General features: G+C 53.9%; 1 protein-coding gene across 3 annotated transcripts in view; it reads left to right on the top strand.

Annotated features, from left to right (window-relative positions):
- Positions 1-1,571: 1,571 nt before the first annotated feature.
- Positions 1,572-25,672, top strand: part of LOC116947576 (plexin-B1-like) — a 107,466-nt gene continuing 83,365 nt past the window's right edge. For 2 of the 3 annotated variants that reach the window (XM_032963484.2, XM_032963483.2), the window contains exon 1: positions 1,572-2,700. In XM_032963484.2, the coding sequence (XP_032819375.2) occupies positions 1,763-2,700 (938 nt within the window). In that variant the 5' untranslated portion in view covers positions 1,572-1,762. The remainder of the gene's footprint in view (positions 2,701-25,672) is intronic. The other variant, XM_076070694.1, reaches the window with a different exon arrangement.

Genomic DNA, 25,672 nt, shown 5'->3' with positions numbered 1-25,672 from the left:
TAGTATGAATGTATATGGCCCTGGGTGCTACGTAAAGTGTTTGTGTAGTACGAGTGAACGATTTATTGTGTGAGACCTGGTATTGTTGTGTATCGTGTGTGAGAGTACATTCATCCAGTACTCAATGTATTATGCAAAACTTGTGTGTGCGTCATATAGTGAGTGTATTTAATGTTATAATGTGTAGTAGTGTAGCGTTTAGCTCCCTGCGCTACGAACCCAGCGACCCGGGTTCCATTATTATCGCTCACAGCCAACACCAGTGACTATTATCTGAACCGGTCCTGGGCCTCCCCTAGGTCAACTCAGCCTCAGATGAGTAGCTGGTGCGGTGTCTAAGCATCGCCACTGGGGACACAAATCCGGCCGGGCGTGTCGTGGGGGCCTTAATAGGTGCTCGCGAAGAGCGCTTTCCCCGACAGTCTGTTTACGGCAACACAGGGGGGAATCTTTGTCGTTGTGTATATAATGTGAGAGAGTATGATTGCATTATGTATAGTGTGAGTGTATATTGTGAGAGTGTTGTGTTCAAGGCGTAGTGCGTGCGTGTTCTATGGGGCCGTCCATAAATGACGTCACGCGATTTTGGACGAATTTTTTACCCCCCCCCCCCCCTCGTCACACGGCGTCACAAAAAGTCAGACCCCCCCCTCAAATATGACGTCACTAAGCTCTGCCCCCCCCAAAAAAAAACATGCTTCAAATCGCTTTAAACTATTAGCATTGTAGTGCGTATTTAATGTGGCGCTGCACTCTGATGTTGTAGGAGAAAATATTTATTAAAAAGTCTATTTAATTAAGTAGAACGTGTTGTCTGTATTATTTAAAGTTGCGCATTTTGATGTGACGTCACATTTCTCACCCCCCCCAGGCGCGTGACGTCATTTATGGACGGCCCCTATCACATGTATAGAGAGTGAGTAATTTTGTATTGTGCAAAGTGTGTGTGTGTATTATGTGTAACAGAGTGAGGGTGCCACTCACTACGCATATGGGAGTGTGAAGGTTCTGTTTCCTGAGATTACTGGCTCCCATAAGGGGCCGTCCATAAATGACGTCACGCACCTAGGGGGGGGGGTCAGACATTTGTGACGATGTGTGACGAGAAGGGGGGGTTGAAAAATGTGACGTCACAACAAAATGCGCAACTTTAAATAAATATAGACAACACGTTATAAATCTTTTCTCCTACATCAGAGTGCAACGGCACATTAAATACGCACTACAATGACAATCGTTTAAAGCGATTTGAAGCATGTTTTATTTTTTTGGGGGGGGGAGAGCTTTGTGACGTCATTTGAGGGGGGTCTGACTTTTTAAAAGTGACGCCGTGTGACGAATGGGGGGGGGGTCAAAAATCGTCCAAAAATCGCGTGACGTCATTTATGGACGGCCCCTAATCGGAGTTGAACGTGTTGAGTAGAGTGAGTCTTGTGTAGAGTGAGTTCATGCAAGGCGTGTGTTGTGTGTGTAAGTAAGTTGTATTATTGTAAAGTATCGTGGCGAGAGAGAGACGGTGTGAGTTGTACACAACACTGTTGCAGTTTTATGCAAAGAGTGATGGGGCCGGTGGGGGGCCCTTCCCTTGGCCGGGTGCTCGCCCCGCCCTGGCCAGCCGTCATCGCGGCCTCACAAAGCGGGGCACGGCCTCGTCAGCTCCCCCCCTCCCTGCTCCTCCCCTCTCACTCCTCCCTCTACGTCCTCCTCCCCCTCTCTCTCACTCCTCCCTGTACGTCCTCCTCCCTCTCTCACTCCTCCCTCTATGTCCTCCTCTCTCTCACTCCTCCCTCTATGTCCTCCCCTCTCTCACTCCTCCCTCTATGTCCTCCTCCTCCTCCCCCTCTCTCTCACTCCTCCCTCTACGTCCTCCTCCTCTCTCTCTCACTCCTCCCTCTACGTCCTCCTCTCTCACTCCTCCCTCTACGTCCTCCTCCCCCTCTCTCTCACTCCTCCCTCTATGTCCTCCTCCCCCTCTCTCTCACTCCTCCCTCTATGTCCTCCTCCTCCCCATCTCTCTCACTCCTCCCTCTATGTCCTCCTCCCTCTCTCACTCCTCCCTCTACGTCCTCCTCCCCCTCTCTCTCACTCCTCCCTCTATGTCCTCCTCCTCCCCATCTCTCTCACTCCTCCCTCTACGTCCTCCTCCCCCTCTCTCTCACTCCTCCCTCTATGTCCTCCTCTCTCTCACTCCTCCCTCTACGTCCTCCGCCTCCTCCACCACCACCACTCACTCCGGCACGCGCTCCGCTCAGCGCTCCGCTCGCACGACGCCGCTGCCGCGTGCGACAGAAAGAGCCTCGGGAGTTGTTGTTGTTTTGTTGTTGTTTTGTTGTTGTTGGTGTTTAAACCAAGAACCGAGGGAGACTCCCGGGAGCCGTTGGTCCCCAGTGATCGCGGGGAGGAGCAACAGGGACGCGGACCCCCCCCCCGCCGCTCCAACCACCGCGCCGACCCCCGTGTTCTTGTGGCCAGTGCCCGGCCGGGAACACCGAAGCCTCCCCTGGACACCACCCCCCTCCACTCCCCAACTCCTACCCGCCGTGTCCCCCTGAGGTCCCCTTGGGCCAAGGGTGGGCGGGAGAGGTACCGGCGGCGGCGGCGACGGACGGCTCCGGCTCCCACATCTCCCCCCCCACCCAGGGGCTTGAGGCGACTTCGGAGCGGGGAGGGACCCAGAGCGGGGGCCGTGTGCCCGAGCAGGTGAGCTCCGTGCCCCCTTCCCCCACACCCAACACCCCCGGACATGCCCTTTCTGTCACCTGCGCGTTGTTCCTGCCCTCACCTGGGCCACTGCCCTTTCCCTCCTCACCGAGGCCATGTGTAATTCCCCCTTACCTGTTCTTCCTCAACTAGAGCGTCGGTCTTGTCCTCACCTGGGGATTCGTTGCTCGTGTCCTTACCTGAGCCGTGATCCCTTCCCCCGCTCACCACCCCTTCCTCACCACTACTTCCTCACCACCCCTTCCTCACCACCCCTTCCTCACCCTCACCACTCCTTCCTCACCACCCCTTCCTCACCACCCATTTCTCACCACCCCTTCCTCACCACCCCTTCCTCACCCTCACCACTCCTTACCACCCCTTCCTCACCCTCACCACCCCTTCCTCACCACCCCTTCCTCACCACACGTGGTTGGGACCTGGCCTTCCGCCTCACCTGAACCCGACTCGCACCTCGAGCTTGGATTTTCTTGACCTCGCACCTGGGCGTTGGCCCTGGGCCCAGGTTTACTCGGGACCGGCGGGGGGGACCCGGGTCATTACCGGAGTTGATGGTGGGTCAGGCCACCACCACCACCACGCATCTGTGAAAAAGAGCTTTATAGCTCATCAGATTCCTCCAGGATTAATAAATATTCTGATTCTGATGTGGCTGGGACGCCTTAGAGGCAGTGTTGCGTTGTTGAGCCACGTTCGGTAGTTGAGTTGAATGGGCTGTCGTGGATGGAGTTTGCCGCGTGGTTTACGTGCCGTATCCCGAGTGTTATTATTTACCTCCATTATTAACCAATCGAGATGCCAGCCGCATGCAGGCACCGACCTTGAAAAACAGCAGGTCGACATGTGCTTATATCCGAAGTGTGCTTTTTTTTATCGGACGTCGCCTTTTGCCAACACCGCCCCCCTCCCCCACCCAACATGTATAACATAATCTCTGTTGCTTATATTATAATTGTGCTTTGTGTTCTTATAACCGAACTGTGCTTTGTATGAGAAGACTGCCCCTTTGCCAATCCTTCACCGTGGTAGAACGTTAATGTTGTGGGGTTGCTTACATCGAAAGAAAAAAAACCCCATGCCGCTTACGTGTGCTTATATCCAGCCTGTACAGTGCCATTCTCTCCTCACCTAAACCCCACCCACCCCAACCACACCCCGTCCCGTGATGCACCTTTCTGAAGGCAGGTGACGTGACATCATCGTGAACTCTGGCATAGCTGACAACGTGAAATAAGCCCGCTGCTGCTGCTGATGCCGCCGCCGTTAACATTAACCGTGCACCGCCTTCACTGCTGGTGGTGCGGATGGTGATGGCCTTCATGGAAACGTCGAGCCAACGTTGGTCCCAACGTTGGTCCGCGGGTTCCAACCACGTGCCAACGAATGGCCCAACGTTATCTTGTTTACCGAGTGCGTGTCTTATCACCCCAGTAAACGTGGAACGTTGAGCCAACGCTCGGTACGTTGGTCCGCGGCTTCCAACCACGTGCCAACGTTGGTCCAACGTTGCATACCACCCGGGTGTATGTGTGTGTGTGTCTCCTGTGCGTGCGGTTATTAGCGTGATGCTTTCTCTGCACCGCTGTAGCTTGTGGTTTGCGCGCAGCTCGGCTGTCTGTAGATTTAATAAGGCTCGGCTGCCAGGCTATGAAGTATGACTTTGGAGTCGATAACTCAATAATGTTCTAAAGCCCCGCTGGCTGAACCCTCTTCCCTGGGGAAACCATAAATGTGTTTGATTATATTAAACCTGACGTGGGAGCTTGATGGCGTAAACATTTTATTATTATTATTAACAGTAATGGTAAAAAAATAAAATTGAAACGCCCGTGAGTCCAGGTCATTTATTTTGCTGCCGTCTTGAAGTTCAGTGAGAAGCAATGCATTGATTTAATGGACGCGCCATCTCATTACTGCTGTCGCAGCAACGAATGTGGTGGGCAGGTGCAGAATTTGGCACCACATTGCCTCAGAGTGGCTCCATTGCACTGGTGGTGGCTGCTAAGGCCGAACAGAGGCTGTTGGTGTCGCCTCAAAGATGAGATCGTAATCGCTGGTGCTGTCTGAATGGTGTGGCCTGGTTATGGATGATCATTGTTGGTATGGCCCAGTGGTGGCATGGTTGTGGCCTCCAGTGGCTGGTGGTAGCTGGCTGGTGTGGTCTAGTAGTGTCTGGTGGAAGTTGGAAATGGTCTGGCAATGGCCATTGTGGCTTTGTTGTGGGCTGGGTATAGCTGGGGCGGTGAGGTTGTGGTCTGGGAGTGGCCTGTATTGTCTGCTCGTGACCTAGCATGGCCTGCAAGTGACAATGTTACTTAATGTCCTGGGGATGTTGAAAATGGACTTCCTCGTGAATGATAACTGACAAGCACGTGGTTTGGCGGTGAAAGATACCCATCTGAATGGCTTCCTGGGTGGCGGTTATTGGCCACTAAATGGAAAGAGGCCCGCATGAATAATGCAGAGCGATGGCTGGAGTGGACCGGGCGCCCCTGGGAACTCGGCCACGATTTAAGGACGTGGCGATCTTGGTGCTGCTACTGTACCCGCGATTGTGATCGGTGCGAGTGTTTACACAGACGGAGCAACGCTATCCGGAGGTCTCCAAATGCCTTTCCTTTGGGCCCGTGTTTCCTTTTAGCTTAATAATAATAATAAGATATATTTTTATTGCCATTGTTATTGTTTTTACTGGCGAGGATGTGATGGTTGGCGGACTTGTCGCCGATGCGGCTTGCAAGGCTGTCAACGGTCGCGTCACCCAAGTGATAACGGATTAAATAAGAATGATCCCCAGCTAAATTACACAAGGAATGTTGAGATTAGTCCTCGTCTTGTGTGTTGTCTGAGCTGGGGAGCCACCGTGCCATGCTTGGAGGATTCACCCTTGGGCTAAACTTCCTCCAGGCAATATAACTTGTATTTAGTAAGCGTCTAAATGCCAGCGCGTCTCGAGACCACAGACAATGGTAGGTCTATTTATTTTATGGAGAGTAATGCCGTCAGTCATAGTTAGAGAAAAAGAAGGTCTTGAACCGGGGCAAGGAGTCAACAGCACAGACGGCTGGGGTAAGGGAGTTCCTAACTATGGAACTCCAGTGAGCAGAGACGCCTGCAAGCGAGCCTACTCACACCGTACTGCGGGCAGAGCTTACTGCCAGCCGTGTCTGTCCGGCTCGGTGACCCAGAAAACATTTCCACACCTGCCAACACCACATCAACTGTGCCTTCTCGCCATGGCTGTGGCAATGTAGGCCACATGCTACCTTACAGCAGTCGTCAAACTATCGAGAAATGAATCCCTGGCTGCAGCGGGGGACACCTGCAGAAACGGAACTTCGGCGAGAGCAGAGTGCGTGGTGTGTGCGCATGTTTGCCTGAAACCCCAGCGAGCACGTGTCGCGGTCAGCGATGCCGCTCGTCTCCCGCAATGAAACATGACATTCCTGCGCACAGCCCATGGCAGGAACAGACATTCCTCGGTCTCCGGCAAACGGAGCGCGGAATGCTGCTGCAGCGGTAGCAGCAGCAAGGTGCATGAAACAACACGGGCAAGAATGCGTGGTGTGTCCGAGTTGTCCAGCTGACCTTAGAGCAGGGCAGTGGAGTTCACCTTGCAACTTTCAAAACAATTGGAGTATATTTACGATGGGGGCGAGGAGTAAAAAAAAACAAGTGTTCACCGTAACGCACCCATATCTGCATTGGCACAACCACATTAACCCGCGTTGTATTTCCATTAAGTCAAATTTACAAGTGTCTCGCGGTGTGTCCACGTAGTAAAAAACCCTGTAAATTATGAGAAAATCCCCCGGCATAACAAGGAAGAGAGTTGCAGGCCGGAAAGATCATAAAACCCGTAACTCGATGTTGTCTTTGACGAGTTGTCGCCACGCGGGTCCCGACACATCACGTGTCCTGTTGCAGCGTGGTGAGATGGGTATCGGCAAGGACTTGGTTCGCTTCACAAATGCCGAAGGGTAACCGCTGTGTGTACACACTGTGTACAGTGCGTTGCCGTACGTGCCCGGAGTGCTGGCGGGTTGTGCCGTTCACACGGAGAGTTGTTTGTCTGCTGGCTTTCTCAACTCCACTGCAAGTCAAATGTCACAGTGACATCCCGGCTCATGAGCTTTACCGGGCTTGTGTTCACTCTCCTCTTTCAAGGCTCTGGGCCAGTGGTGGAAATTCCACATTCCTATGGCAGGGATGAGCATGATCATAGGACAGCCAACCACTGCCCGGAAAATATGGAACGTTCGGCCAACGTTGGTTCCAATGGCTCCACAATCGTGTGAACGTTGGCCCAACGTTTGATATGTTTACTGGGCGTTGACCCTGGAAGTCCTGATGGGCTGTTGGCCCAAGTCAACTCCCCAAACAGGACGTGAACTTTGCAACCTTGCAGCGTCGAGCTGCTCGCCCTACCGCTGAGTCACCTAGCCATATCACGAGTCAATTACTTTACGCGTACCAAACTGTACGCATACCAAGGATTTTCAGCTGGCAGGCTGCACACTAGACTTGGCCCCGCAAATTCTATGCTGTAACCCGCTCAGAGACATTGCTTGCCAAGACATACATAGGTACAGATGAGTGCGATTGTTTGTATGTATGTATGCATATTGAACTTCTTTCGCACCGTACGTAGCCAGCCATGCTTGTCGAAGGTGCGGGGGAAGGACAAGAAACTAAATGCCAAATAGCAGTTTTAAATAAATGAGTTTTGAATCTAGATTTAAAGTGCATAGCTCCAGTGGATACCTAATACAATTTATTGCGCTTGTTTAGCCATGAAGCCTAGCCCAGTCTCGTGACTCCCTTTCAGGAGGGTCCTGCCAAGTTTCCACAGTTGGGGGGGACGGTCGATGATTGCTGATGTGTGTAGTCCCTTTTGGTAATCTGCGGTGTCATTAAAAAATTTTTGTTGAATTTTAACTTGGACGCCGGAACACAGTGGGCTCCTCTTGGCGAGTTATGTCACAGGGTCTTTAACGTCCAATGTGAAGCAGGTGGGCGCCTAGTATATTCTTACCGTTCATACAGCCGCAGCATTATCCAGGGCAGCCGCTGGATTCGAATCCTGAACCTCTTGTCACAATTGAGAGCTTGGAGACGACATGTGCGGATTCGTGGTGACATGCGCATCACGTTGTGTGAAGTCGCGGTACCGCACGGCATTATGACATCGGAAGTGACTCGAACCGCCAGCCGCCGCTAATTCCATCATGTGGTGGCCTGTCTGAAAAACATGCCTTAAAGGGGCTTGATGTGGACCATTCGAAGAGAATAGATTCTGGCGATTCGATGATGGAATCGATGTTTTATTTCCGCTCGTCGCTCCGCGCCCGTTTCTCGTCCGGAGCGATGTTGGAGGCTGAATTTTGCCGGGGGTGGCTCGGCACGGCCACACTGCCCGTCGTCGGATTGATCGCGGGAGACGCTGGATATAAACACGTGTATTCTTGGCTCGGGCTCACGGTGAATATTGCCGACGCGATGAAGCGCGAGGGGCCGCTTGCCGGAGACGGCCGTGCGGTTAGTTCTCGCGCTCGGCCCCTGCCGCTCGGCGCACATTTGACGAGAAGCGGTCGCGATCTCAGAAAGGCGCTTTCACTCAACGCGTGGGAATGACGCGGCTCACCGATTCTTAGCCCGTGCCAGTCCACTCTTGCCCCCCCCCCCCAGCACCCCAGGATCCCCCCTCCCACCCCAGAGCTACTTCACGCCGGCACTAGCTCATCAGTGCAGTGGGAACTGGCCTTCCTGGTCGATGAATTGTGAAGCTTTCACTGCTCCCCCCAAGCCTTACACCATAATCTACAATTATCCCATTCACTGTGGCCAAGACAAAACATTCTGTGCTTGTGCTGCATAGAAGTAATCGTACACTGAGCTCCTCTCCTTCCTCCACCCATGCCACCCCCTTTGAAGCGAGAGGCGATTGTTTCCCACAACTTTTAAATGCTACAGTCAAGTTAAAAAGGTCAGAGACGTCCTGCTCCCCAAATTGCCATTGATGCATCGGTGCTCATCTCCTGTTATTTACAGAACTTTCAGAGCCAGTGACTAGAAATTCTACATTCCCATGGTGGGGGCGAGTATCTCCGGAGGACTAACGCTGTTTGACTTGCCCCGCAAAGTTGTGCTCCTTTTAGTCACCTCAGAGGAACGATGATGGTTCAAGGCAATCGTCCGCCAAACAGGACTTGAACTCGCAACATTCCGCTTCCGAGGCGCTCGCTCTGTCGCCCAGCCACCGGGCCCGGTAGTTAAGTAACGTGGTGTCACGTGACTTTGGGACGATTGGATTTAAGTCATTGTCACATATTTATCTTGGCCAGAGCACGTTGGGATTGAATGGCTCAGATCTAACCGGTAACCTGGGTGGTTGCTACATTGGCCACTTTAGTCATTTAGTTGCTGGTGCTATATTTGACGCACAGTATCCGTTTCAGGATTACCACACAGTGGCCTATGCTTGTGAACCACTGTGAATGATGTCACATTTTCATTCACGTCACACTTTGCGATGCAAGGCACGGTTTGGCGATACGTTGTTACCGCCAAGAAATTATTCGGGTGGCTGGGCCAATTTAAAAGTCAACTGAATAAATAAGCAGACAGTCCATCCCCTTTACCTACAATACATCTCTGTACATAAATGAAAACAAATTCTCGCACAACCCATAAGGCACACGGCCTTCTGGGAGTGCATCGTTTCAGCGGCATTGTTTCAAGACAAGCAAAACTCTGGACTGTTTTTGACATGGTGTCTCATCAGCAGAGGTCCGTTCTTTTTTTTCAAATCAATTTCTGCCGGTGAGGACTCTCTCTTCAACCGCCAACTGGCACACTGCGGATGGCTCGCATTGTCGCCATGTCACCATGTTACCAAGCGCGATGCCGGTGTTGGGTTGAAAGAGGCTTCGGCGCGTGCCAGGCAGGTACGGCTGGCGTCACGGTGGCAGCCAGAGGCGTACGGTGCTCTCACCTTGCCCCCCCCCCCCCCCACTTGCTCCGCATTATCTCCCGGTGCACGCGGCGGCTGGCAGATGTGACCGGAGATTACATCGTTTTCGGATTGCAACCCGACACTGTTTTGTGCTGCCGAACGGTCGCTGTTGCGTGGGCGCGATGATCCAATAAATACCCTCTCGGACTGCTGCCCATCACGGCAGCCGTGATGAAAACTACCGCTCCCTTCTCGCGTGACTCGTTCCGCCGTTAATGCATTTTGGCGGAGCGAGCGGGCGCGCATTACCGGGTGACACCAGAGTGCAGGCAATTAAATTTAAACGTCCGTCGTAAATGGGGAAAACATCGTCACGTCTGTTCGTAACGGGCCTCGTTGGCCGCTTAATGTGGCCTGGTTCTCGAGTGTAATTAGGGGCCCACCTCTCCGGGGACATGCTAATCGGTGAGGCTGCCGCTACGCGCCGGGCACCAGCGCACACCGGGCCAAACGGCCACCGTGGCCGCCGGTGACGCCGTTTCCTCGGCACCCCTTCGTTTGGCCGAGGAACGCCGCGCGGTGAAGGACGACGCCGTCCTTGTGTTTGGGGAGTTTCTCGCATATTTGCCTTCGCTGCTGCCGATCCGCGCTGTCAGCTGCTCGAGCGATCATCGCTGACCCCCACTCTCTCCCTCTCTCCCTCCCTCCCTCGCTTTCCTCTCCACGCGCTCCCCTTGTGGGAATTTGGCCCATCGCAGGCATGGCAGCATTCCCTTAATTACAGGAATGACACGTCCGATAGATCACCTAAATCTTTGTTGGCACCGGGAGTTTTAGTGAGCACGGCGCGGAAACAGAGGTTGTCAGCTGTTCCATCAAGCCTCGTGCCTCCTTTTTATTTAATTAGTAACTCTTTCTCTTGTGATTTGTTGTGGGTGGGGGGGGTCGGGGTTCTGATGGGGGCGGGGAATTGATGTTGGGTGGTTCCCCCGGCAGTGGTGGGGGAAGGGGTGAATGCGTGGGGCACTGGGCCCTGCGTTAGACGGGTGGCTGGGCTGAGCTGGCACCCATGTCGTCACCCGGACAACTAATCGCCAAAAATAGGCTTTGTGGTGATTGCCTCGCCCTGCCACCGCCGCCGCCACCGTTCCACTGAGTCACCTTTAATGCAGAAGTTTATTTATTCCGTGGGATGACCTCATGTTCGTGGCTGCCGGAGAGATGGTGGCGGGTGAGGGGGGAGGTCGTTGTTGATCCCGGTGCTCCACGCGCCTCTCACTACCTTGCTTCTCGCCGCCCACCAACGCAGTACATTAATTGAAAAAATTCTATTGCGTTTCCTTGCGGCATTTGCGAGAAACGTTGACCCCGTGCGTGCACCGACGCTGCTCGCCCGGGCGCGTCGCGTTCGTGGCGCGGGTGAAGCCTGGCCCCGCTCGCTCGCGTGTCCGCCGGGGCGTCCCGCGCTCGTCGCGCTCTCGTGCCCTCGTCCGGTCTCATCGATCGGCGGTTACCCTTGGAGGTCGCGGTGCAGCGGAGCAAGGCCGGGGAGGCCACGATCGCTTGTTACATCGCTGTGCCGCGCGCGCTCAGCTCTGTCTCTTCGTAGATCGATGCATAAATTGCTCTCATTCTCTCAGCCGTGACCCCTGCGCCTTCCTCCTGCTACTGCTGCTGCTGCTCCTGCTGCTGCTCCTGCAGCGGACGTGATAATGTGGATGTTGCTGACACGCATCCGGGCTGTAACGCGATCCCAGCCGGTGCTCCCGGCACGCTATGATTGGATTTTAATTGGAATCTTTTTTGTCAATGGAATCCGTCGGGGCGTCTGCGAGCGTTTATTGTTGCCGCTCAGAATTGTTTTTACTTTGCACTGTAACTTGTCAAGGTGCCCCCCCCCCTGTCCCCCCAAGCCACTGCACCCCCACCCACCCTCCCAGCATGGGACACAATCGACACTCCGCATTCCACGCACATCACCAGCCACCCAGCACCGGCACCCAGAGTGGAGCGCGGTTGCTGGCGCTTCACGCCCATGACCCATTACCAAAGGCGCAGCAGCGGCAACAAACGCACAAGTGCCAGATGCATTGTTGGATGATGCGACGCGAGTCATAATGGGAATGCTTAAACCGACACCCCAACCACCCCGGCTGAATGTCCTGGCGAACATTCTACCACCAAAAATCCGCTGAGACGTACAAACTTGCAAGGGAGTTTGCACGTTTTCCTGCCAACGACAACCCACCTGCCCATCATCAACGAAGACAACGATGTTCCTCGCTGCCGACTGCTCAAGTCTCGATCCCCCTTCTGGGATCGCGCTATCGCCATCCTCGAATCTTACCCAGATCCAGCAGAATGCTGGAGAACAGAGTGGAACAACGCAGACTTCCGGAATAGACACCTCATTTGACATTGCTCCTCGAAGATGCTGGTGTAACTATCAACCGCTTCAGAACATCACCAGGCCGATGCTGCATCACATCGCCTTCATGAATGGAAAATTAAAGAGACGGCCAAAGTGGTGCGGTTAAGGCCAATGCAAGCCAAACTGTGGACCACGTGGTAAACCACTGTGGGCTGCGCTCCTTCAATAGAGGAGGAAGAGGAACGGCAAAACCATACCAACTCTCTCCAGAAACCCCTCGTCGTGGCGAGCAGCAGACCTCGACATTGGTAACGAGCTTTTGAACATCGAGCTGCCTTGCGCAAGGGCAGAATAGCAATGAACGAACCGCACCCATCACTCCACACGCAGTGCTCCCATCGCTCCACATCCAGCACTCAGATCACCCATTCCATCACACACAGCACCCATTGCACTATAGATGTCACTCCACACGCATCACATCACACACAGCACACATTACACTATAGATGTCACTCCACACCTATCACATCACACACAGCACCCATTACACTATAGATGTCACTCCACACCCATCACATCACACACAGCACACATTACACTATAGATGTCACTCCACACCCATCACATCACACACAGCACCCATTACACTATAGATGTCACTCCACCCATCACATCACACACAGCACCCATTACACTATAGATGTCACTCCACACCCATCACATCACACACAGCACACATTACACTATAGATGTCACTCCACACCCATCACATCACACACAGCACCCATTACACTATAGATGTCACTCCACCCATCACATCACACACAGCACCCATTACACTCTAGATGTCACTCCACACCCATCACATCACACACATTACACTATAGATGTCACTCCACATGCATCACATCACACACAGCACCCATTACACTATAGATGTCACTCCACACCCATCACATCTTACACACAGCACACATTACACTATAGATGTCACTCCACCCATCACATCACACACAGCACCCATTACACTATAGATGTCACTCCACACCCATCACATCACACACAGCACCCATTACACTTTAGATGTCACTCCACACCCATCACATCACACACAGCACCCATTACACTATAGATGTCACTCCACACTCATCACACTGCACACAGCACCCATTACACTATAGATGTCACTCCACACCCATCACATCTCACACAGCACACATTATACTATAGATGTCACTCCACACCCATCACATCACACACAGCACCCATTACACTATAGATGTCACTCCACACCCATCACACTTCACACAGCACCCATTACACTATTGATGTCACTCCACACCCATCACATCACACACAGCACCCATTACACTATAGATGTCACTCCACCCATCACATCACACACAGCACCCATTACACTATAGATGTCACTCCACACCCATCACATCACACACAGCACCCATTACACTCTAGATGTCACTCCACACCCATCACATCACACACAGCACCCATTACACTATAGATGTCACTCCACACTCATCACACTGCACACAGCACCCATTACACTATAGATGTCACTCCACACCCATCACATCTCACACAGCACACATTACACTATAGATGTCACTCCACACCCATCACATCACACACAGCACCCATTACACTATAGATGTCACTCCACACCCATCACACTTCACACGGCACCCATTACACTATTGATGTCACTCCCCACCCATCACATCACACACAGCACCCATTACACTATAGATGTCACTCCACACCCATCACATCACACACAGCACCCATTACACTATAGATGTCACTCCACACCCATCACATCACACACAGCACCCATTACACTATAGATGTCACTCCACATGCATCACATCACACACAGCACCCATTACACTCTAGATGTCACTCCACACCCATCACATCACACACAGCAACCATTACACTATAGATGTCACTCCACACCCATCACATCACACACAGCACCCATTACACTATAGATGTCACTCCAGCACCCATTACACTATAGATGTCACTCCACACCTATCACATCACACACAGCACACATTACACTATAGTTGTTACTCCACACCCATCACATCACACACAGCACCCATTACACTCTAGATGTCACTCCACACCCATCACATCACACACAGCACCCATTACACTATAGATGTCACTCCACATGCATCACATCACACACAGCACCCATTACACTATAGATGTCACTCCACACCCATCACCCTTCACACAGCACCCATTACACTATAGATGTCACTCCACACCCATCACATCACACACAGCACCCATTACACTATAGATGTCACTCCACACCCATCACATCACACACAGCACCCATTACACTATAGATGTCACTCCACACCCATCACATCACACACAGCACCCATTACACTATAGATGTCACTCCACACCCATCACACACAGCACCCATTACACTGCAGATGTCACTCCACACCCATCACATCACACACAGCACCCATTACACTATAGATGTCACTCCACACCCATCACATCACACACAGCACCCATTACACTATAGATGTCACTCCACACCCATCACACTTCACACAGCACCCATTACACTATGGATGTCACTCCACACCCATCACATCACACACAGCACCCATTACACTATAGATGTCACTCCACACCCATCACACTTCACACAGCACCCATTACAATATAGATGTCACTGCACATGCATCACATCACACACAGCACCCATTACACTATAGATGTCACTCCACACCCATCATATCACACACAGCACCCATTACACTATAGATGTCACTCCACACCCATCACACTTCACACAGCACCCATTACACTATAGATGTCACTCCACACCCATCACCCTTCACACAGCACCCATTACACTATAGATGTCACTGCACATGCATCACATCACACACAGCACCCATTACACTACAGATGTCACTCCACACCCATCACATCACACACAGCACCCATTACACTATAGATGTCACTCCACACCCATCACATCACACACAGCACCCATTACACTATAGATGTCACTCCACACCCATCACACAGCACCCATTACACTATAGATGTCACTCCACACCCATCACATCACACACAGCACCCATTACACTATAGATGTCACTCCACATCCATCACCCTTCACACAGCACCCATTACACTATAGATGTCACTGCACATGCATCACATCACACACAGCACCCATTACACTATAGATGTCACTCCACACCTATCACATCACACACAGCACCCATTGCACTATAGCCATCTCTCCAACGCCCATCGCTCCACACACATCACTATTCACCCAGCACTCCCATCATGCACCTCGGCTGCACCACTCTGCTGTGGTTGTCTCACCCCCTCCCTCCGATTGTGACCTGGGTGGATTCCCCCGCGTGTGTTGTGTGTGTGGAGGGGGGTATCTGCTTATTGGCTTGCGAGCGGCTGATGAAATGGACAGTGGCTGCGTGTATTTGCCAGCTCCGTTATAAATTGTGGCGGCTGTCCATGCCCTGACGAGTGGGACAGCGGGATGGGGTGGTGGAGGGGCGGTGTGTGTGGCACAGGAAGTAGCGGGGGGGGGGCGACTCTGTGTGCGTATTGCCGATGGAACTCGGCTCGCCCCAACACGCGCGTTGACCGCGCGTGTTGACTGAGTGCACCCTGTTGTGCCCGCGCGTGCCCGTGACTTACTGTCGCCACCACGGTGCCAGCTCCCCAATGTTTCTCTCTTGGGTGCTCTCTCCGCTCTTCTGTTCGCTCGCTGGCTCGGTCGGCGGCAGAGCGGCGAGTGGCTCATCGCGGACGGAGGTTTGCGAGTGAAAATCTTACCGGACATCTGCGGGGGGAAAAAAAAAACTACTGGACATTGGTGAAAATGAGCTTCATAGCTCACCGGATTTCTCCAGTATAAATAAATAATGTTTCCGATTCTGAAATCCTGGTTGGAGTGGGTGAACTCTTAGCCCATCATCCCATTCATCCCTCCCGGGTGGATGCGCACAGAGCGGCGGTGGAGGGTTTGTTGTGTGGGCCTGCAGGGCTGACATCCACGACCCACCAGTTGCTTCGTCAAGGCCAAGTCGACCTCGAGGAGGCCCAGGCCCAGTTCGGATAATCACCACTGTTGATCGTGAGCGGGAATCGAACTTTGGTCGCATAGCTCAGTTCCCTAACCACTGGACTTCTGCTCCTCACTAATCTTGCGCTCACACACACATGGGGTGTGTGCAGACCACCGTACCCGCTCACACACACACACGTCCGCTGTGCTGTAAATCTCCGGGAGCCGTACCTGCTGCTGCTGCTGCCTGGAATGTTTATTTGATTGCCTGCCGCTTTAATCGCGCGAGAGAGCAGCTTGGCGAGTCGCAGCACGCGTCTCGTGCTGGAGCCGGCGTCCTGCGACGGTTTGTAGAGAGAGAGACCTCCGTCGTGGCTGCTTTCTGTCATCTGTCTCTTCTGCGCCCCCCCTCCTCCTCCACTGCCGTTGGGGACGAGCATGGGGGGGTGGGGTGGGTAGGGGGCTCCACGGGCGAGGGCTCAAATGTTGACCCCCCCCTGGGGTGGCACAGCTGCAGTAGACGCTTAAGCTGCGGAGTGGGGGGGCGATACTCGTCTCTGATTGGGCGGGAGCCCCACGGGAGGGAGGGAGCCACACAACCCAAAATTGATCACTTCCCTAGGACCCAGGGGGCCCTGGTGTCCGCACCCTCGACCCCACAGCCCACGGGCAGCAGAGTTGTTGTTTCAGAGCCGTCCGCTCTGTTTGTTTGAGAGCACCGTGTTTATTTTAATTGCCGTTTCTCGACAGGGACGCGAAACAGCCGAGGGGCATTTTCCCCCTTCCCCCACCCGTTTTGACCGCGTAGCGGCGGCGGCAGCGGCGGCGAAGCGGCGATGGCCCTGACGGTCACCAAGGTGGCACGACTGTGGCACGACTGTGGCACGACGGTGGCATGACGGTGGCACGGCTCGCGTGATGGAGCACGGCAGCGTGGCCCGTGTCGGTCGGATCCGGCCTTGGGTGTAGGGGTCACAACTCTGCCCCCCACAAACCAAACCCGGATGTATTTCTCAGTCAGCCTAGCTAGGGCACCACGGTGGCGAGATGTTAACTACCTCGCCTGGTATGCAGGAGTTCGTGGGTTTGATCCCGACCTCGAGGCCTGCTGTGCATGTGGAGTTTGCATGTTCTCCCTGTGGTCGCGTGGATTTGTGTCCGGATCCTCTGGTTTTTACCTCCACATTTAGAAACAAATCATTTAGAGTTTTTGGCTGCTATACATTTCCACGCGATAAGCCAATTCGTTGAGCTATCAATTGTGGCCAGATCGCTTCTGAAAAACAGCTACATAGCTCAGTGGGCCTTACATGGTTAAATAAAAAATAGTTTAGTTTTTAGATTCGTCTATCGGCTGAAAGAAGTTACCAGTGTAACTGGTCTTGGCCATAAATCCCAATGTTGAAACATTTCCTGAAAATGACTAAATTTGGATCGTACACAGGAACATTACCCCCCCCCCCCCTGCAAAAAAACTTGGCAGAACTCTCCTGGAAAAGATCGTTAAGACTCGGTGAGGCTTTCCGAGTCTAATCGGTGCAGTAATATAAAAACTGTGCAATTTACATTGATACGGTTCAACACAACGCCACCAGACCTCGGTACGAATTAATTACTGCCACCCGAATACAGACGACAATTTACTGGCAGGTGGCAACCCCAGCGAGTGACTCAGTGGGTGAGCTTCTGACTGATCTGGCAAATTAATGAATGGGTGGGTGAGTGATTGAGTGGGGATGCCACCCATTGCACAGAACAAACCCGTACATATTTCCCAGTCGACCTAGGTCAACACTGTACAGTATCCTGGAGTACAGTTCAACACTGCAAAGAGAATTCCACCAGACCTTGGTACTAAATTAATTCCTGCTACCCAACCGCAAGTGCCAGTTTCGGGCAGTTGTCCAGGAACAACCCTAAACTAAAAACTACTCAAAACTAAAATTAAACAATCTTTTTTCTTTCTTCAGGTAAGGCCCACTGAGCTATATTGTTCTTTTTCAGAAATCATCTGGCCCTGAAAGATAATTCAAAGTGGCTTATCACGTGAAAATGTATAACAGCCAAAATGCTCTTAAACGCATGTTGATTATAAATGTGGAGGAAAAAATCCAGAGGACCCGGAGAAAAATTCCACGCAACCACGAGATGAACACGCAAACTCCAAATATACAGGCGTCAGGGTTGGGACCGACCCTGACGCCTGTATATTTAGTTAACATCTTGCCACCCGGCCGGGCGGCAGCTGTACTTAGGCGACCGCTTGGACGGAAATCGCTCTGGGCCCGCGTCCCCTTCTCGCCTCCTGCGCTCGCGAGCCCCACTCTGTCGCCACTTGACACCTCGCTGACATCGCACGTCACCCCTTCTTCAGCTCATCCTTGAGTTCCACTTGGGTTCTTCCTTCTCTCTGGCAGTCGAGAAATGTTTGAGGCGGCCATCCTGCCTCCCATAATCTTGCCCAACCCTGTTGGCCCCATTCATGGCTGTGCCTCCCTTCCCGTGTTAACCTATCTGTGACTCCATGTCCAAGTTTCCCCTATCTGTGTCTCGCTAATCATGTCTGTGTCTACCTTGCTGTGTCTCACCATATCTGTCTCCCTACCTCTGTCTCCGTGCGCGTGTTTTTCTCGGCCTGTCACTCTCCCTGCCTTCTTTATCTCTCTGTCCATGGGTCTCTCTTTTTGTCTCCAAGCCTGTGTCTGCCTGCCTGTATCTCCTTACACTTCTCTCTGTGCTTGCCCCTCCCACTACCTGTATTTCCCTAACCATGCCTCTCCTTTATTTGTCTCCCCCCCCCCCCACACCGTCGCGGCCGCCGCTTTCTGGAAGTGCGTGTATCGCGCTTTTTAAGAGAGTTTTTAAGAGAGAACATGTGCCTTTTTGCTGGCCTGCGATGAGTTAACCACGTTTCCTCGACCGCATTGTGGGGGGGGGGGGCGGTGGGAGCGGGCCCTGCGGCTCTCGTGAGATGCGAGCCCTGAGTTGGCGCGCAGCGGCGTGAGTCCGGTCGTTAGGGGAACGTGGAACGCGAATCTCCGTGGCGAACTTGAACCTGCGTTGATGGTGGCAGCTGCGAAGACGACGGTGGTGGTTGTGTCTTGTGGGGCAATAGTCACATTTGACTGTACGATGTTAAGTTTTGATATCAAGTCGAGAGCATCGGGGAGATGTGGAGGTGACTTTCCCAGATGTAGATTCCCATCGAGACCCATCGACGTGGAGACCTATACATTCACTGAGGACAGTGGTGATGTTGTGTGGAAGAACAGGCAGAATTTCCGTTGTGCTGCCACAGTGATGCCTCCGCCACGGGCATCTTTAGGAGCTGAATTGACCGAGGACCTGAAAGAGGAACGCGTCGGTCTCCAGGAATCGGTTGCCATGACCGGAGGGCGGAACGGGAAGGGCTTTCTTCAGCCTCCGCCGCTTGCGGTGACCGATGGAAGAGAAGAAGGAGGAGGAGGGACAGAGGGAGCGGCAGTTGACGAGTAAATCGTTTTTCTTGACTGGCTAAGAGCCCAATCTATATGACCGTGAAGCATGGGGAGGCCTTCATCCAGCAGTGGATAGATACGAGGCAGCAGTAAGTTGGGTTTACACTGCAGGAGGCCGAAGGGAGCAGGCGGGCACCTGGGTAATTAAGTCAACGAACGCTTGACGGATAGCGCTGTGCGGTCTGACGTAGAAGTGATACGGCGGGGGTTGCGAGTGCCCGCGTGTGCTCGCGTGCGGGTGCTGCCTTGTGGGTGCTAGCGTGCATGCGAGGGCGAGCGTGGAGGTGGTTTGTGTGCTTTTCCGTGCCGTCGTTGAATGCGTAACTGCACAGCAGCGTGCCACTCGGCCACGCCTCCGCCGTCGTGGACTCTGATCACGGTCCACTATAAAACGTGTGCCGTCCTTTGTCCCGGGACGGTGAGGCTCCTGCAGTAGCAGGAGTACAGTTCATGTCGCCAATAACACCAGCCTGGTGTGAAACTCCGCGTGGCTTGGCGGTTGAGCGAAATGGCTCCTTAGCAGTTAAAGGGTTGCGGGTTAAAGTATCTCCGGGATCGATAAAATAGGTACCGCATTATGTGGAAGTCAGAATTGGTCATAGGAATGTAGAATGTCTACCACTGGCTCGGCCAGGGCTGTTAAACAGGACACAAGCAGGAAGTCACTCCGACTCTTTTTGAAAAGGGAAAGAAAAATCATAAATATAATGGTCCGACGTTTCGGGCAATAGGGCCCTTGTTGTACATGGCAGAGAGAGAGATGGTTGGTTCGGACAGGACCGTCATCACAACTCACCGAGAGACGAGAGTCCGTGTGTGTGTGCGCGCTGTGTGCCATCTGTGATGTCCCAGCAAGGCCAGCCACGCAAGAACCATCGCTGTGCGCTCCGCGCTGGGGACACGGGCCCCGGGGAGTGCCACGGAGTTTGCCTTGGGACCCCTTGCGTTCACTGTGGCTTATTTTCCATCTTCTCTTGAAGGCAAATAACGTTTCCTCTAATTCGCCACAATCCCTTGTTCCGTTGCATGGGCATCGCAGATAGCATTGCCCCGCTCCGCTCCAAAGGTTTGTTGTTGTAGGTATGGAGGAGCGGAAGCATTATGGTTAGCGCACTGTGCTACGCATCACGGCGAACCCGAGTTTGATTTATGGTAGCAAATATTTGAACCCGTCCTGGGCCCTCCCTTAGATCGACTCGGCCTAAAATGAGTACCTGGTGTGATGTGTAAACATCACTGGGGAGACAAAACCCGACACGATTGTTCCCAAGGTTTGCTCTTGGGATTTAATTTTGGGGTGGGGGGGGGGGTGAGGCGGAGAGTCAAGGGGTCGCCTATTCCTAGGCTATTGTCTACGGTAGGACGAGGTCACGACCCCTGGGGTCAGGACCCAAAGTTGCGTTGCAGGCGTTGGAGCCATCGCTGTAACCTCCGATTGTGATGGAATCCCATCGGAATGCGGCCGCTCTCGCCACACCGCGGAGCTCGGCAGGGTTGTGCCTGGGTAGTTCTTGTGTTTGTGCGTACCATGTGCAGCAGGTGTTATAGGCAATGGGGCTGCGTGGTGGGCATCGGGAGTGCTGGGCCATCAATGCTCAGGTCCAGGGTTTGAATCCAGGCAATCGCCTGTTATTTGACTGGTCACCAATGACTCGTACAGAAACCCATTAACTCACACCGAGACCCATGGACTCACGTAGACTGAGTTGTGAGAAAATCGGGTTTCCAGGTATAGTGAGTTGATGGTCTCAGCCCAGTCACGTCACATTATGGTCGGTTCTGTATTTACTTCGGGTATTTTCCAGATCTGTATTACTCTCGTTGGCTGGAGTGGTTGGGAAAGTACTGCAGTTCGCTTGTGTGGGCCAGAGGTCACGTGAAGGAATTTAACGGGTAGCTCTGTGGTATCTCCTTCCGGAGGCCATTTTCTTATCGCAGGGGCTCGTACTGCCCAGTGAACGATCCGAATGGCGTCTCTGTCTCGGGACACGGATAGCGCAGCCGGGGGATGTTAAAATTAATGGGCCCTCCTCACAAACTGAGCTCCCGTGACTGCAGTCTGTCCAACCGGCCACACTTTACACTTCATTGCTTAAGGACAATGCTTATGAAAAAGAATAACAAAATAAATAATCAACCACTCTCAATCCACTGTCAGATGAAGAAGGACTCGCCACGACATGTCGGCTGTGCGGTTTATTTGACAGTACTTCACCCACGCTGGTCAGTTTGGGTCGGTGAAGAGTCGCATTGTCACGTCACACGCGCCAGTGATGTTAGCCGTGGCTGGAAACTGAACTCAGGCCGCCGGGCTCATACCGCCGCTCCAACTAACATGAACAACAACGAACGATGGTTATTGTATATTTATATAAAACCCACCCACCGACGTGACGGACTGCGAGAGCATGAAATGTTGCGAGATTGCGGTCCGAGCGTTGGTGGCTGCGATGAGAGCACACCGAGCAATGGAATGGCCCCGAGTGGGGCCTGTGTGTGTCAGGGTCAATGACCCTTGAGACGAACATCTGGCTCACGGGGAACGGTGGGGGAGGGGGACCTTATCCAGACGCATCGCACGCCGTCTCCGAGGCTCTCGCCGCACAGAAAAGGATGCTGCTGCTGCTGCCGTCACCACTGCGGAGCGGCGTCCAGCAGCACCGTGGCTGGACTGGTGATCCAGAGGTCGCCCCTTCAGACCTATCTTTTGGCGCGCGGCAGTTTGAAACGATGGGGCCAGGTTTCTTAAATCTATAAACTTAAAAAAACTAAACTATTTTTTTTATTTGACCAGTTAATGCCCACAGAGCTGTACAGCTGTTTTTTTAGAAGCGACCTGGCCACAAATAATAGCCAAAATAAGTGGCTAATAATGTAGAAATGTATAGGAACCAAATACTCTAAACGCATTTTTATTCTAAATGTGGAGGGAAAAACTGGAGGACCTGGAGGAAAATCCACGCGACCATGGAGAGCGAGAGACACGCAAACTCCAAATATACAGGTGTCAGGGTCGGGATCAAACCCACGACCTCCTGCATACCAGGCGACAGAGTGGAGACCGAACGGCGAAGCGAAACAGGAGGGAGACGGCGGAAGAGACGGCAGCGGCGAAGGACGTCATCGGAGGGAGTCGGAGGCCACTGCCAAACAGGAGTAGCCAGGCGGCGGAACGGAGAGAGCGTGGGGGGGGGGGAAGTTCCCGGACTATGACGACGACGACAGCAGCAGCAGCAACAACAACAGCCACTCCCTCCTCCTGGCGCCTTCACACAGTGGGCCCGTTGAGCGATAAACTCGCTCAGTAACAACGCAGAGATGGAGATCGCTTCCGCGAACTCCCAATCGGTTTTGGCGAGTGCTGTTAGCGCCGAGCGCCAATTGAGGCAAGGAGGCGGAAAGTGGGGGGGGTCATTCCTGGACCAGACAGCCACTGACTCGGGACATTTCATTTTTGAGACGGCGGGGGTGGGAGGTGGGGGAGCATTTTTTTTGGGTTGAATGGACCTAGAAGAGTCCTGTGTCAAACGCAGATGCCGCGACTGATGAGACCAGTGGTGGTGGAATTCGTGCCACAGCTTTGGGCCAGTAGCATCCGGGTACGCGTGGTTTGTGTGTGAACACGGCGAACCACCACCGCTGCTACTGTTTACCACGACCGGTAGGTATCAGCTGTAATAGCTGCCACAACCGCATCAACAACCGCGACCGTCACTTCAGCCATTACCCCTACTGATAAAACGCAGCCACAACCGCTACCGCAGCCGCCACCACCGCCGCTACTGCTGCGGCATTGCGAGCGTTGCAGCGTCGCCGTGCGGAGTTAAAACCCCGACGCCTCCCGCCAGCCGCCCCCCCCCCCAGTCTCCACTCGCAAACCGAGGTCTCCTGTCTCTGTCATCGCAGCCACCGGCCGTTACCGTGACTGCAGGCACCACAGCCAAGCGCATCCTCTGCCCCGGTGTCCAGAACGATCGGGGGGGGGGGGGGGTGGGGCAGGGCCGACACACGAGGGCCGTCCCCTATATCGGTGGGGGTCCTTCCCCCCCCATCCCGTGGGGAGAAGAGAAGCCACAGGGGTCCGCAGCTGAGCAGATGGGGTCCGGCCGTGAACAGGGAGGAGAGGGGGGGGGCTTTGTGGTGGGGGGGTTTTGAGACGGACTACGCTTGACGTTAATTGGCTGCGAATGGCACGTGGGCCGATTGAGATGTCACGACACTCGGCGCGAAACCGCTGCCTTCACTTGCGCCCGATTAACCGTGGCCCGGTGGTGGTCGTGGTGGTGGTGGTCGTGGTGGTGGTGGTCGTGGTGGTCGTGGTGGTGGTCGTGTGGTGGTGGTGGTGGTCGTGGTGGTGGTGGTGGTGGTTGTGGTGGTGGTGGTGGTCGTGGTGGTGGTGGTGGTCATGGTGGTGGTGGTCGTGGTGGTGGTCGTGGTGGTCGTGGTGGTGGTCGTGTGGTGGTGGTCGTGTGGTGGTGGTGGTCGTGTGGTGGTGGTGGTCATGGTGGTGGTAGTCGTGTGGTGGTGGTGTCGTGCCCGCGCAGCCGGGGACAGCAACTGTGTCCGTCCCCCGAGCCGCTGTAATTGTGCCACACGTGACACGGTGGGGGGGGGGGGGCCCTTCTGGAGGAGGAGCAGCCCCTTGCCCCCTATTTGTGAGCTGCCCCCCCTCCCCCTGTCCCCAGGGCAGAGCTGGTGCCCTCTTTGAATAAATATCTAATTAGGCAGCGCGTTGTTCCACGCCGGGTGTCTGTGCCATTGTGCACGGGGAGATCTCGCGCTTTGATAATGACGGCACACCTGCTCTCCGCACGGTGTGCTCATGCGTGCGTCGTGTGGCCGGACGTGGCGGTGCTGCTGCCCCCCCCCCCCCCCCCCCGTGTGCCGTGGCATCTTTTAATAGGTGCTCGCTTCCAGCACTTGCCCCAACAGTCTGTTAACGGCTATACGGGGGGGGGAGGGGATTTTTGTCTTGTGCCAGGCTAGGGACACTTGTGAGGCCGTCGCGTGAAGTGTCGGAGGCCTTGCTGACAGGAGGTCACGTGGCAGACCCAAGTGTTACGGGGTTGACCGACCGGACAATGCTCAGGCAAGAGCCATCTAACTCGCGAAAGAGAAAGATCGCCCCGTGTAGCCTTCACAGACTCTAGGGGCAAGTGTTAACGAGCACCTATGAAGGCCGGAATGGCACACGAGGGGGTGGGTGGCCAGCACCACGCCCGACCGCCTTTGTCTCCCCAGTGGCGATGTTAACGCATCGCACCTGGTACTCATTTGAGGCCGAGTCGACCTAGGGGAAGCCCAGGACCGATTCAGATAATCGTCACTCGTGTTGACCATGAGCGGGAATCGAACCCGGGTCGCCAGGTTCGTAGCACAGCGCGCTAACCTCTACACTACCATTCCCCACACGAGCACTCTAACTCGCACACACACTCGCATGCACTCGCATATTACACACTCGCACTCGATGAAAACTGCAGTTACACGCGTCTGGTGTTCTGACAAGATCTGGTGTGCCATGCCGGCGTTATTTCCGGCACTGCGTGTAACATTTCTTCCTCGCTCACCCACTGACTCGCTCACCTGGTACATGTGCCAGGTGTTCTCAAGTGCTGGTATGACATTGCTGGGTTCATAGCGGCACATTTCCTCCACTGTATAACACTGCTCGCCCACTCACCCACTCGCTCACCCACTCGCTCACCCACTCGCTCACCCACTCACTCGCCCACTCACCCACTCGCTCACTCGCTCACCCACTCAATCACCCACTCGCTCACACTCGCTCACCCATTCACCCACTCAATCGCCCACTCGCTCACCCACTCGCTCGCCCACTCGCTCGTCCACTCACCCACTCGCTCACCCACTCACTTCACCCACGCACTCACCCACTCACTCACCCACGCACTCACCCACTCACCCGGTTCATGCGTCTGGTGTTTTGAGAAGTGCTGGTGTGACGTACCGGCGTTATATCGGCACACTTCCACCACTGCGTATGCACGCACGCACAT

The sequence above is a fragment of the Petromyzon marinus genome, chromosome 30 (assembly GCF_048934315.1).
Source record: "Petromyzon marinus isolate PM22_M1 ecotype Great Lakes invasive population chromosome 30, UKy_Petmar_22M1.pri1.0, whole genome shotgun sequence".
NCBI lineage: Eukaryota > Metazoa > Chordata > Hyperoartia > Petromyzontiformes > Petromyzontidae > Petromyzon > Petromyzon marinus.
Note: the sequence above shows the minus strand (reverse complement) of the source record. Positions and strands in the feature narration are given on the sequence as shown.